The sequence below is a fragment of the Ammospiza nelsoni genome, chromosome 4 (genome assembly GCF_027579445.1).
Source record: "Ammospiza nelsoni isolate bAmmNel1 chromosome 4, bAmmNel1.pri, whole genome shotgun sequence".
In the NCBI taxonomy this organism is placed as follows: domain Eukaryota; kingdom Metazoa; phylum Chordata; class Aves; order Passeriformes; family Passerellidae; genus Ammospiza; species Ammospiza nelsoni.
Genome location: NC_080636.1, coordinates 76,093,837 through 76,107,531, shown reverse-complemented (window position 1 = coordinate 76,107,531; position 13,695 = coordinate 76,093,837). Strand labels below are relative to the sequence as shown.

Sequence of the window (13,695 nt, the reverse complement as noted above, 5' to 3'; positions counted from 1 at the left end):
GCATATTAAACAGCTGCTTTTGCCTTCATCTGCAAACTCTGCCCCCAAAAAAATTACAACTGGTCTGTAATATTAAACTCCAAAAATCTTTTAAACTGAAGTATTAAAACACAAAGGAGCCTTGATATGATAGGCTACCAATTTACAAAAAGCAATAAACAATTAAATAAATCTAATCAAGCCTCACACATCTTTGGTTTGATCATGTGTTTATGCAAGTCTTACATCTACTTATGTCTCTAAACAGAAATCTTAATATGGCTTCAAATAATGAAAATGTGTTTCTTTGTATACAGACTGGTCTCCATCTGTGCTGCTGGTCTTAAAATGTGTTGGGTAAGAGCACTAAAACACTCAACACATCTCTTGCAGTCAAAGTCTGTGGACTTACTTGCACATTTTTGTGTTTAGGATCAAACTGACCCCCACTTTGTCAGTGTTAATGGAAGCCATAAAGTGTTGGTGCTCTCCGGCTCAGCATGAAAACTTATATTTAAAAATAAAATTAAAAAAAAAACAGCAAAAAAGGTACATATTTGAAACTGTGTATGTAAGTTTTTTATTAAGACTTACTCAAGAGTACAGATGGTAGGATGGTATGTAAGAATGCCTCTTGGGTGTAATATGCAAGTTCCAGCTGGAATGTTTCCAACAGGATGTAAACCACAGTCCTCAAGCCCACACACTTTAAAAAACATATTACTCAGCACACTGCTAACAAATGTCAACACAAGAATACACTGCTGTAATGACTTCAATTTACAAAAGTGCAAGGAGGGGGGAAGAAGCTATTTGAATAGTCTTTAAAATCAAAAATTGTGGTCGTGGGGAGGGAAATCAATACACAGATGCATGAGTAAAATATTTATTCAAAACAATAAAAGCAATAGTGATCATTACAAATTTGATATATTAAAAATTTAACGCTGTACAAACATACAGATTATTTCTGGTATCCACAAGGCTGCAGAGACAAGCTCTGAAGACTTGTGCTTGCAGGTATTCCCAGAGGTGGGCTTGGTGTTTTGAACAATTTGAAGGTTTCTTCCATTCTGAAAATAAATTTTATTTACATACCTTAATAAAATAGGGTACAAAATAACTGACTTGCTTTTAACTTCCTAATTATCCAAAATACTAATAAGCAGCATGACCCCATACATTTTCCCTCATCCCACCCTTTTCCCCTGCAATTCATTTCTATCTTAAATGCCTACCATTTATCAATAAACCTCAAGTACAGAAAAAAGAAGTAACCCACACAATAAAATTAAAATTACAGAAAAGGCCAGAGCTTTTTATAGGCCACACACTTATAGAAATCTCTTGCTAGAGAAACATGATAAAGCAACACATTTCTCTTCAAGTATAATAAAAATATAACAAAAAATTTTATTCTAGATCTCGGAATAATTATCAAATACATCTTAATACAGTTATTATAATGCTTAGGCTGAAATTAGTTTTACATTTCCTTAAATAATAAAAACCAGTTAAGATAATAGGTACTTTTCAGGAAGAAAAATTGCAAGTACCAGGGAATTTAAATCAGGAAATAAATAATATTCCTATTTCTTATCAACCAAATTCTAAACACTCTTTATTCTCTAGTTATTACTATTAAGAGTGCTTTCTATTGCTTTTTAGAAACCAAAACAGTGACTCATCCCACAAATACAAAACTGTAAGTGGATTTATTATCCAGTAGAGCCATAAGGAAATGCCACACCTGATGTACAGACCTTTGAGGTTTGGAACACATATGTACATTCTCTGTGCGCCTTAGTCCAGTACAACTCCCTCCTGGGAAATAAATTCCTGCTGCCCTTTCCTATTACTTACATTTTACTTATCTTTTCCATTCTTTGTCTTATTGTCTCCTACAATTTAAAAGCAACATAGTTAGTGAACTCTTCAAAGCTTACATTCTTCAGATGGACTTTCAATTTAAATTCAGAGAAAATGTGAGTTTAAGCAGTGTTTACATATGAAAAGTATTTTCATGAGACAGAACTAGTGGTAGTTTTGCACAGTTTCCTTGTTTTTCTACCAGTATATACAACTAAAACCAATGCTTACTTGTTCTCTTGACCTCAAAGGAAATCAACTGAGCATTCACCAGCTTTACTTACCTTTGAAATGTCTGTCAGATCATGAGAATTAATGGTCATGTCTTTGGGAGACTGGTCTGTGGATAACAGTGAACCGCATCCAGACGACTGAAGACGACTCCCTGGCATCTCCTCATTCCTCTCCGTATCTATAGAGAAATGCTCAGTTTTATGTCACCTTTGCCTTCTTGCTCTCTTTTGCAAGGTCAGCTATCAAATAATGTGATTTACAGTAGGCAATAACAGAAGAGAATGCATTGTATAAAGAGGGGAAGGAAAAAGCTACTATGGGAGTCCAAAATAGGTTTCTCATTTTTTTTAAACAAGTGCAATATGACACTATGTATAATATATATAATATACTAAAAGCAAATTCTAAAGATTACTAAGAAGATTATTTTCTCCTGATTAGAATAAAATCAAAGCTTATGAACATCTGATTACATTGCCAAACCTTTAATAGTAATTTCATATAGTTTACATTATTTTTATTGTAAACTGCCTGCTCAAACATGTCTTTAATTTGTGCAAAGTAACCTGACTTATAAGTAGCAGAATTTTTGTCTCTTTTTTCTTCTTTTTTTCATTTGGAATCTGTGATATTGTTTGTAATTTTAGATTACTATTGTCAGGGAAGAGAATTTAGTATCTCGAAAAAACACATGTTCCCATATCCATTTTTAGTAAAGTCACCATCTACACATCATACCTTTGGAACAAACGTAGCTACACTATTTTGTATCTAAAATTCATAATAAACTGTTTTTAAATACCTAAAATTAAAAATTTTTTATTTGGTACAGCTGTGATTTCTTAAGAGTACAACAACCAAAAAGAGCTGGAAAGGATCCCAAGTACTATACTCTCAGATAAAAGAGTTAAGACTGTCCTAATAACTTTCATGCCTAAAATTTCCTGAATTTTAGAAAAGCAGAAAAAACAAATTCAGAATTTGGGGAGTCTGAAAATTCTCTTTCAAAAAACCATCTGCCTGATTACTTACTACAAAGTCCTCAAGTGTCAGTAACACACCACTAAACTTATCACAGGAAGTAAATATGTTGCAAGCTTTCTGAGTCCTGTAAAATGAAGGTCCCGTTTCTGAGACTCCATGATAAAAACAAGCATTGACCTAACCAAGAACTGCCTTCCTAATTTCCATGGAAACTGGATTACTGAGACTCCTTTTTAATTACAATTCAAAAGCCCCACACTGGACAAAAAAGCCTAATATGTGAGAATGGAAAATAGAATATCCTCCTTACCACTGGCGGTAGGAATAACAGCTGCCACAAGGGAAACAGGCCAAATCAAGGAGGAGAACAGAGGGAGCTAATAGAGCTAAAGGCCAAAGAGCTACCATTGAGGAAGACAGATGAATTACTCATGGCCTGAGCAGTGCTTTTAACTTCTTTCCCACTCAAATCTGCTTTGTTTACTTCTTGTAGGTTATCAAAATTAAACGGAAGTTGGAAACGGAAGAAAAAGATTTTGACTTTCTCTTCAAAACAAGAAAGTTTATCAAAAATGCCAGTTGGACAGCTGCTAACTGCTTCAGAGCACAGAAATATAGAAAACATTTAGTAGTGAGTTGAAAACAAACAAAGATTATGAATCATTATTTGTCTGAGCCCCATTAAAGAAGAAAACAGCAACCTAAAAGATATTAGTGGCAGCAAAAATAACTCCATTTGTGCTTGAGAACAGCGCATTTTTGGAACATGATGATAACTGCTTTAAAGTCCAAATGACAGTATTGTTATTCACAGCTTTAGTAACAGAACCTTAATTTGCATCTTTGATATTTTTAGTAGCTATTTTAAACTATTACTTACTATGCTATAGCAACTAAATCATATAAAGAATAAGTTAGAAACATGAAATGACGAGGAGGTTAACTTCTTATCTGCAGGATGGGTTTAAATTCAGAGGTCACTAAATTGCAGTTACCTACTTAACTATTTTAGTCAAGGTCAGCAAGAAATGTTTAGCATATTTACATTAATTAAAAGGGAAATCATTAATACTCACCAAGGGAAACTGGAATGCTACTAGAAGTTCTTTTTTGATTTATATTGCTGAAGTCTTTAAGAAAGTCTCTCTGAAATACAAGTTTACTGCATTTTAGCCATACACCCTGTTTAAATAATCTTTTGACTGAACAAAACTATATTTAAGTATCAGGTATGTGTGTATTTGCTTGCTACACCATGTTGGCACTGCACAAATATCTTCACACAACTAAAAAATTCAACATTTCCATAAATGCACTTCATTAAAAAACTAGTCTATTTAACGGGCATTTTTTAAAACATCAATATTGCTGTTCATGATGAGGTCAAAACCAGGTCAAAATATAGTGCATAAAACCTACTTATGAGCAGAATGGACAATCAGAACGGTCTTGGCCTGTGCTAATAATTTCATCTCAACATTGGTTGCCATTAGCTTAAAGTAAGTGTGCCTTCTTCTACTGCCTGTTGATATTCAAATGTAGAGTCCGAAGTTCCTAAAAAAATAGCCTATAGACTAAATGAAATTCATTGCACCTAAATGCTTAGAACCCAGAAGACTATTTTAAGCTGGTTTCCCAGGCTCCTAAATGAGAGAGGGCTCTTTTAAGAAACATTCTCAGCTTAACTTGATGTAACTTTAAAAAGGTTGTTCATAAGCAAGGAAACAATAGTATTTTTGAGTTCAACTTTCTAATTTCAAAGTAAGAAAATAAAACATTCAAACAACATCTAGTTTTTTTTTACCAATGAGTAATCATTATGATTTGATACCTCAGCCTTTAAAATATGTCACTTTATATACTGGAGTAACAGCTGAATACTACACCCAAAAAAATTAACAAAGGAGAAATAGTAGGTATTGTATGGGAAAATGCTGGAAAAAAACTGTAATAATGTCCATCTCTTAAAAAACACAAAAATAGAATCTGCAGAGATTATGTCTGTTCAATTCCTTTCATTGAAATGGATTTGGTAGCTTTCAGACCTTCCCAGAACATAAATGCACAGCTGCTGCTACTTTGGCAACAGCAAAAGACAGATCTTAGAGTGTTCCCGCTATGTTGGCTAGATGCCAAAAATTCCCTGTAAAGTGCAAGAGTAAGAGAGGAGTAATTCTGAATTGTTTCTGTATGTGTGAAGCACAACATGGATGCAATTTCATTAAACAAAAAAGCACCAACTCTGTGGCCTAAAGGATTATTTCTTAGCAGTTTTCAAATGTCTATTGCAAAATAGTTGCTTTGATGACTATGAAAACATATATATAGTCTTATATATTTGTATATAGAATGCCATACAGAAACTATAACTGAACTTGTTTCTGCAGGTGAATTCTTTCAGTAACATGCAGTACAGAAATATAATTATCACTGGAAACTTCTCAGTGATATTTTTTAGAGTATTTTCCAGGTACTATTCCAATCATATGAACAACTGCAATAAACATGTTAGTGAAGAAATTTACAAAAACAAAAAAACAAGTCTAGTCTGAAGCATGAGCTTTCCCATGTGCTACAGCAATTTCTTGAAAAGAATACATTTGAAACAGGAGAAAAACTGTCTGTGACTGTTCACCTGAAGGCCTCTTGAGACTGCTGCCAGAAAAAAAACCCATTATCATTGGTGGTATTAGTTGGACACATGTCTACTGATCCATAAGACTCTGATTTCAGATGGTAAAATCACATGAACTACTAAGGATCTAATTTTTTTTTAAGTGATTGAGAATATCTATCCTTACTAACTGAGCTACAGCTTTTAGAGATAACCTAGTGATCAGTTTGAACACCTGTCTATTTCAAGACTTTGCATAACCACCACACTTGCAAGGCACACAGTAAAACATGTCTGGTATACAAGTACTAGCAACATTTTCAAATTAGTGGGGTCAGCAAAATGCACAGAGCTCCTGGTTGTGAATAAATTCAACAGTTTTACAGCTGCAAAGAAAAATGCAACACCAATCAACTATTTTCCACAAGGATTTTCAACTTCTGGAAAGCATCTGACAGTGTCTGAAGGATACACAAGATACATTAGGGAAAATTTTTGGATCACATGATTAATTTCAAAGTGATGCTATGGTTCACTGCAACTCAAAATATTTACATGTGTACATACATCAAAGTACATAATGTGCACACAAGGACCTTTCAACAGCATGAAAAACAACCTAGTCTTAAGGCAACAAGAAGCTTTATTTGCTGTGCCAAATGTAGCCACATCACAACTGCAGTACTTCCACACATTCAAAAATGCAATGAACATCACGGACAAAAAATAGGAAGTGGGGGAAGAGAGTGAGAATAGGAGAAAAAACCCCACTCATTAGACTAGAAATTTCAAGGATGCACAAATTACACATAGGACTAAAATAAGAAATAACTTTTTGATTAACCCTGTGTTTTCCACTGTGCATGCCATCCATTTTTGTCACTATCTGTTGCAGAGAATGAAGACTCCATGTTCAAAAACTTTCTTCTATAACTTTAGTAGTAAATACAATTACACTGAATCATTACTAATGAGAACAGATGGGAAGTTTTGGTTCATAAAGTCTCAGAGAACAGAATTTAACAGTTAAGAAAAAAACCCATCAACTTCATAAACAGCACTTGCATTCAGATTGTACTTTTAAAACCAGTGACAAAAACACATCAGGAGGCAGGGAGGGCAGAAACAGACCAACAAGATTATGTTTGGGCAATTTTTGTTATAGAATTAAGAGAGAAGTTAACACACCTGTCTGGATTGTAACAACAGTTCTGTTTCAAGAAGCAAAACTCGATTCAGTAAGTTATTCCAGTCCTTCTCATCTACGATCACCTTTCCTTGCAGTTTCTCTTCTAAAACTTGTAGCTTATCTTCCATCCAATCTAGCTTATGAAGCTTTTTCTGGAAATCTGCAAGCTGACTCTTTAAAAACTCAATTTGTGAATTTTCTTCTATGACCTGAAAATACCGATAAGAACATATCCTCTAATTTCAAAACAGAAACAATTCATCGCTTGATGAAACAAATTAAGCGCAATCTTCAAGTTCAGTAACCACATCCTGCTACATTAGAAAATTATTTTTCTTCCAGAATTACCAAAATATGCCTACTCAGGGAACACAGCTTCTAAAAGAAGCAGTTGACAGAACTGTGTCTTGAAAGAGACAGTACAATTTAAGTGACTTTTCCTTTTTCCTACTTTTTCAATACATTTATTAAATATCCGCTGCATGCTCCTGAAGTATAGCTATAATGTAAAAACCTTTATCACTTCAGACAAATCCTGTAATAAAAAGACATCTTAAAATAGAAGTCCTTACTTGTTCACAGTTAACTTCCACAATATCATAATCTGGGGACAATTCTTCCTCAGTCCCTCCCTGTGCTGGAAGGGGTAGTGGACAAAGATCACCGCTAACTTCATTTCCTGAGTGTCGTTCAACTAAAGGCTTCTTTTGAGTATGCTAAAAAACAAACAAACAAACAAACACACACAACTGCTGGTGTTATTCATAACAATAATATTTCCATTCATTAGCCAAGTAAGACCTATAATTTCAATATTTATTTAAATCTAACTATCTTATCCCAACTGGTTACAATATACAGAAAGCAAGAGCAGGCAGTTTAATTTTTAAAAAAATCATACAGACTTGAAGGAACTGTAAAACAAATATGCATGCACTTTGCCATATATACTCTGTACCTTGTTTTCTTACCACAAACAGTAATGAAGACATTCATGTCCTCCTTTAATTTAAAGGTTCTTAGATTTCTAAGTGTGGACTGGAAAATATGTTATTACCTACAGCGAAATTCATATGTATAGACAGTTTCAACATCAAACCCATGACTAAAACATTAAGAACAAAAAAGGTTTAAATAGGAAGATTAGAATTCTTCCTTTTTCTTGACAGCTGTCAGCAAAATAGTTCTATGAGATATACATTAGTTTCCTTTGAAGACTTCCCTTAGAGAAAACAAAGAGAAATTTTGCAATTTCTTCAGGTGGATTAAATCTTATGATAATATCACAAAATGATTAAGAATGCACAATCACTAGTTCTGTGCAGCATCTTAACATGTAGAAATTCCTCAATGTTTTAGTTAAGCTGAAACTTTCCTCTTCTAGGGAATTCTTAAAACACACGTATCTATCCCATGCAGTGCCACTATTAACAGCTAGAAGAGACAGAGAAGCCATTCCAAACACTTTCTTCACAAAGTTTTCCTTGATAAAAGCAGTATTTTCCTTAGAAGTAGAAACCACCAGCTATTAGCATGCAATCATAGTCCTAGAAGTTTTCTAAAATTTTATTTTGCGCCCTTTTAGTAGATAATATCAGGAAAGCTGCCTCCTTCACATGTCAGGAGTGGAATAACGTATAGACATTTTTACTTAATGCATAATCATTTTACCTTTGTAAAACCAAAGCCAAAAGGAATGCTACATTATGAAAACTTCCTGAACAGATTCAGATAAAACACCAAACAGTGTTTTGAAAGCTGTGTTTGAAACACATGCTTCACTCTTCAAACACATGAAGCACACTTCACTCTTCAAACACCATACAGTTCTTCTTTGTGCCATTGTATCTTTTCCCATTGCTCTCCCTTACACTTGATATAATTCAAATATAGCACAAACAGCAGCACTAGGTCATTACCAGCAAGATTTTGAGATCAGCTACTCAGTAAAATAGAGGCAACAACCTCTGTATTCAGCTATTATTTCAGCCAACCACACTTTGGAGAAAAACAAACAAACAAACACACACCAGCCCACATCAAAACTGGTTTGATTAAGCATTAAAACCAAAACAAAAGCAAAAATTTCAGCAAGAGCTTGACTTACTACAAACGAGATAAAACATAAAAATTATTTTCATACCTGTTTGGGATTCAGAGCACTGCGACTTGGATCAGCAAGACCTTTACCACAATTTGACCATACTTCAGATTTAAGAGGTCTGGTTTTTTTTCTCGTTTGGGATTTAACCTCCAAAGTGAACAGAAGAAAATAACACAGGAAAATTTTCAAGATTCCACACCTCACTTTCTAACACCATCACTGACTGACAGGAATATTTCATGGCGCACACACACAAACACATTTAAACCTCTGTAGTACAATAACATATAAAAAAATTAAATAAGACCCAGTTATAGAGAATACAGATCCAGAAGTAAATGCCATACTTTTACACTCATTCATACCTATGCTAGGTTGCATCAACAGATGGTTATAAATAGAAAAGACAACTGGCACCAGAGTTGAAAGTAAAACAAATACAAAAAAAATGTAGTTATATCTTCAAAACTGACAAATTAAGTAAGCAGAAGTCCTAAAGACTTGTTAAAAACTCCAAGGAAACAAAATCCTGTGAAATATAAAGACTGGAAATTCCTTTCATTAAAGCAGAGACTGATACACCACACACGCTGATAAAAAATAATGCCCTTATAAGTATCATTGATGAAAATAATCAGATTTGAGAAACAAATACAAGCGTCATTTTTGAATTGTTACACAAATTCAACATGAGAAGATTTTGTTTTGCTTTTAAATTTATCTGAGAAGTTTATTAATTCACATGTTCACTGTATCAAGAAGTGTAAAAGAAAATATACCACTTACTGTAAAAACAACAATCAGATTTATCTTCATTCTGATTTTTTTGTACTACAAAGTATTGCCAGCTTCATGTCTTGAATGAAAGCATTCAAGCATCTTACAATGAAACTTCATACTAACTTTCCATTATTTGGTCCATGAGCAATGCTGCATCTTCAAAGATAAGCTGAAAACCAGTTTATCTGCAGCATCAAACACGTCAAAAGAAACTTATAAAAAAGGCAACCATTTGATCAGTACCTTACTAGAGTTACTCAACTCCTTATGTTTCTTCACCACACAGTTGATAATGTCACAAACAATTTGCATTTTTCTTTCTGCAAAGCCAACTTGAAGAAACTGCTCTTTTGTTAAAATTGGTTTATACTGAAATTGATCCCGAAGAAACTGCAACAAAATAAGAGTTTACTTCACTTTCAAAATCACCTCACAATTTGCTGTAGAAATGGCATGCCCATATTCTTATTTTACTACAATCTTGTCTTTCATTCTGCACTTCAGCAGTTAAGCCTTTTCTCATTTGATTACTTTTACATAAATCAATAAATATATAGCTGTTCCTTTTAACTAGGCCTTCAACATATCTCCTCCATTCACACCATTCTTGTAAACTTCAACTCACAGTCTTAAGATTCAAGAAATAACCGACTATACAAATTAATACTAAAAAAATTAAAACTAAGAGCTTTTAAAGTGAATTTACAATAAAATATTATATTAACCTCAGCAAATACATCAGAGGGCTACGTAAGGCTCCTAAAGAAGCCTTTCCTCTCAGATGGAAACCTCGTTTGAATAAGCCACTTTTTCTTAATTCATCAATCCACCTTTCATAAAAACATGCTTTTGTACATTTTAAGGATAGTTCAAAGTTATTTTCAATCAGTTAAGAATTTTATTCTGGTTTATAAAAGGTTAATATTCAACTTTATGTATTAAAATGGTATAGTGTTTCAAAATAGCGGTATTTCTAAACTGTGCTTACAATTTTTTGAGTTCCTTGTGATTTTTTTGGTGGTTAAGTTTTTTGCCAAGGTCACTTCTATAAATCTTTCTGGCCAATAAAAGTTGCTGTGTTCTTCAAAACTAACATCTAACAATATTACTGTTTCTGCAAATGTCTCAAAACTGAGATTTGGCTACCACCACCCATTCTTATTTTCATTAAAACCTAAAAACTTGCACACAGTGACTTAATACCCATCTTAAATCCTAATAGAACTAAAATTCAAGTTCATTTCCAAAAACTTTCTAGTAAAGCTCATAGCAAATGTTTAATTTCTGCGAAGTTTCTTTAGCAAAGAACATGAAGGGATACCTTATAAACAGCTTCAATAAAACGCAAGTCGCTCTTGGCTGTCAGTTCCACATCACACTTTACCAAAAGCTCTGCTATGCAAGTTGAAAAAGATGTAAAACAATAGCTGATGATAGGTAAAAATGCAGCTGGATCCCCTTTTACTAACCTATAAAGAAACAAAAGTATTTTATACAGCAGAAGATAACACAAGCTTTTCATTACATGAGTTCCAACATCTAACTTGAAAGGAATAAATACACAGCAGGTTCTATCTAAATATCTTTCATTGTAAGGTCTCATTGTCCAGGCATCTCTCATTCAGCCATCTTTGCTGTTATCTGTAAAATGCTCAAAAAAATGTTATTGTGATCTACATATAATTTAAACACTGTCAAGTCTAAAGCCCACCAACATTTCCAGCTCAACATTCAGACCATTTTTTTGTTCTAATCTTTATAGGATGAAATTTCCTGAAGGAAGTTTTGGAAGCGCTTCTGAAGAAATCCAAAAGGTGACCTTAACAAAAATAAAGACAAGAACAGCAGAAGAAGAGCAAGACAGTAATACAGCCCAGGATTGTTCTAAGGATTGCTCAGAAGAGCAAAACTGTGTACTTTTACATCCCAGTTCACACAGACCACACCCCAAGTTCCCAGTAATGTTCTGCTTATCACTGGGTGCAATGCTAATCCTTATACATATCTTGCTTACACATCTTGCTGTCATCGTGTATTAGCATAAGTTTTCACACTGCCACTTACACTGTATAATCCACATCTCGTGGATAATTTAACAAGCGAAGTCCTTGTTCTATTTTTCTTAAACTTCCATTTAGGTCTCCTGTTGCCATTATTCCAAATGCTATTCCTCTTTCAGGTTATGAAAGAAACATAAAAAAGCGCATCTGTTAAAAAAAAATTATGTACACAAAAATTACAAAATGCAAATAATCACCTAAATTCAACTTTCTGCTAGAACCTAGGAGATAATTACCTGCCACTATTTTCACTAAAATTCTTTTCTTGCTACAAAACAAGTATTTTGAAGCCTACCAATGCAAGCAGTGAAGAGGCACGGTCACACAGTTTATAAATGAAGCAATGGTCTCAAAAAACAGTTACATTTACAGTGGGCTGGGTTTGTTATGGGTGTTTTTCTTCTTGTGCTTCTGTGGTGCTTGATCAGCAATCTTCAAGAGTAAGCTCTTCCCATGTGTTTTGCCCTTGTTAAAAGGACTTTCTTCCTACTTAATCATCAGGTTTCTTTAATTTAACCATTAGGTTTTGGGTTATTAGTTGCACTAAACAGAAGTACACAATACTTACTTTTCAAAGTCAGAATGGGAATAATTTAACCAATTATTTGGAAATTGAGGCAGCTATTCTTCCTGCATTATGTTACAATGCGATCCATTCTATGGTTTTGCAAATTTAAATAGCTATTAAGACAAATCTCAAAGAATCTGACATAAAACTGAAGCTCTAATCTGCAATGCAAACAGTCACAGAAGACACTCCCACAGGATTTTGTCTGATCGTATATAGGCTGTTTCCCAAAAGTATCAACAATCCTTTCTTTTTACACCAGACCTCTGGATGTAAAAACTGGTAACTACTGTCACTACAAAACAGTCTAAGAGTTTATAAAAGTAACAGTCAAGCCGGCAGCAAATCTTGGGAAGGTGAACCCCGTAAAATGAGATACATAGCTTTTGTCTGTAGAGATCTGTAGAATTTACAGAGCGCTGGCTATCAAGAATAAAATCGAGTATAACAAAGTTTCAAGTTACCATAATATAAAGCTTTGAGGAAGCGGCTCAAAGAACAACTGTCAAAAATGTGTATGATAGATATTCAAAGGATCGATGTAAAAACTAAACAAAAAAAACCAAAATAAACAAAAACTAAAATAACTACCCCATGCAAGTTACCAAGTATGTTAACACTGTAAACGCTGTCTCTGAAATGCCCAACAACTAGACTTTTGATTTCTTCCAACTGAATCTAGACTCTCCTGTAGCACAGGGAGGGCAGCTGGGGTAAATCACACCATTACGCAGAGCTGCAAACACATCACCGACAAACACGGGACTTCGCCGCCGTGCCAGCTGCGACACCCTCGGCGCAGAGGCCACTCGCACACTCGCACACCAGCGAGCGGCACACGGCACCGCGCGTCCCCGGCGGGTTGCCCTGGGCACCAGCGGAAAAACAGCGCGTCCCAGCCAGGACACGGCAAGGCGGGCCGCGGTCCCGGAACCAGGGCGCTGCGGCAAACTCGCCAGACTGGGACCGGGACTGGGGCCGACCGCCCACCCGCCTTTCCTCGCCCCTACAAGAGCGGAGACCGGGCCCTCCCCGGAACTCGCCGTCTCCAAGGAGAGGGAGACCCCGGGCTAGGAGCGGGCCCGCGCGGCGGGGACAGACGCGCCCCGAGAGCGACGCTGACGCTCACCCGCGCGGCGGGAGCCCTGCGGCCGCTCTCTGGCAGCGCTCCAGGCCCCGCGGCCGCTCCCTGGCAGCGCGGCGGAGCTCCGCCGTTCCCCGGCTGTGCGGCGGGCGCAGACCGAATCTGCCGCCGCCGCACCCGACGGGCACTTCCGCTCGCCGCGCGTCCCTCCCCGCGCACGTCACTTCCAG

The 13,695-nt window shown here is 35.6% G+C and overlaps 1 protein-coding gene across 5 annotated transcripts; it reads right to left on the bottom strand.

Moving 5' to 3' along the window:
- Positions 1-851: 851 nt before the first annotated feature.
- On the bottom strand, positions 852-13,693 carry CEP44 (centrosomal protein 44). 5 transcript variants are annotated; one of them, XM_059470514.1, is made up of 11 exons: positions 13,511-13,693; positions 11,818-11,960; positions 11,075-11,222; positions 9,997-10,143; positions 9,013-9,120; positions 7,442-7,585; positions 6,869-7,078; positions 4,143-4,212; positions 2,133-2,260; positions 1,843-1,880; positions 852-1,052 (listed from the first exon to the last, which is right to left on the bottom strand). In XM_059470514.1, the coding sequence occupies exons 2-11, from the start codon at positions 11,904-11,906 to the stop codon at positions 944-946; spliced, it is 1,191 nt and encodes a 396-aa protein (XP_059326497.1). In that variant the 5' UTR covers positions 11,907-11,960; positions 13,511-13,693; the 3' UTR covers positions 852-943. The 5 variants fall into 5 exon arrangements, 4 of the variants coding, with proteins under 4 accessions (XP_059326497.1, XP_059326499.1, XP_059326496.1 ...); XM_059470516.1 differs by lacking the exon at positions 13,511-13,693 and adding an exon at positions 12,987-13,074; XR_009418306.1 differs by lacking the exons at positions 11,818-11,960; positions 13,511-13,693 and having other exon boundaries at positions 1,743-1,880; positions 11,075-11,651.
- Positions 13,694-13,695: the final 2 nt, after the last annotated feature.

Excerpts from the sequence above, each read along its gene's own strand:
- CEP44 (XM_059470513.1), bottom strand. The coding sequence starts at position 11,374 with ATGAGAGATGCCTGGACAATGAGACCTTACAATGAAAGATATTTAGAT. Across the intron at positions 4,213-6,868 it reads TGTTGTTACAATCCAGACAG|AGAGACTTTCTTAAAGACTT; the intron begins GTGTGTTAACTT and ends CTTGTATTTCAG. Across the intron at positions 2,261-4,142 it reads TAGCATTCCAGTTTCCCTTG|ATACGGAGAGGAATGAGGAG; the intron begins GTGAGTATTAAT and ends ATTTCTCTATAG.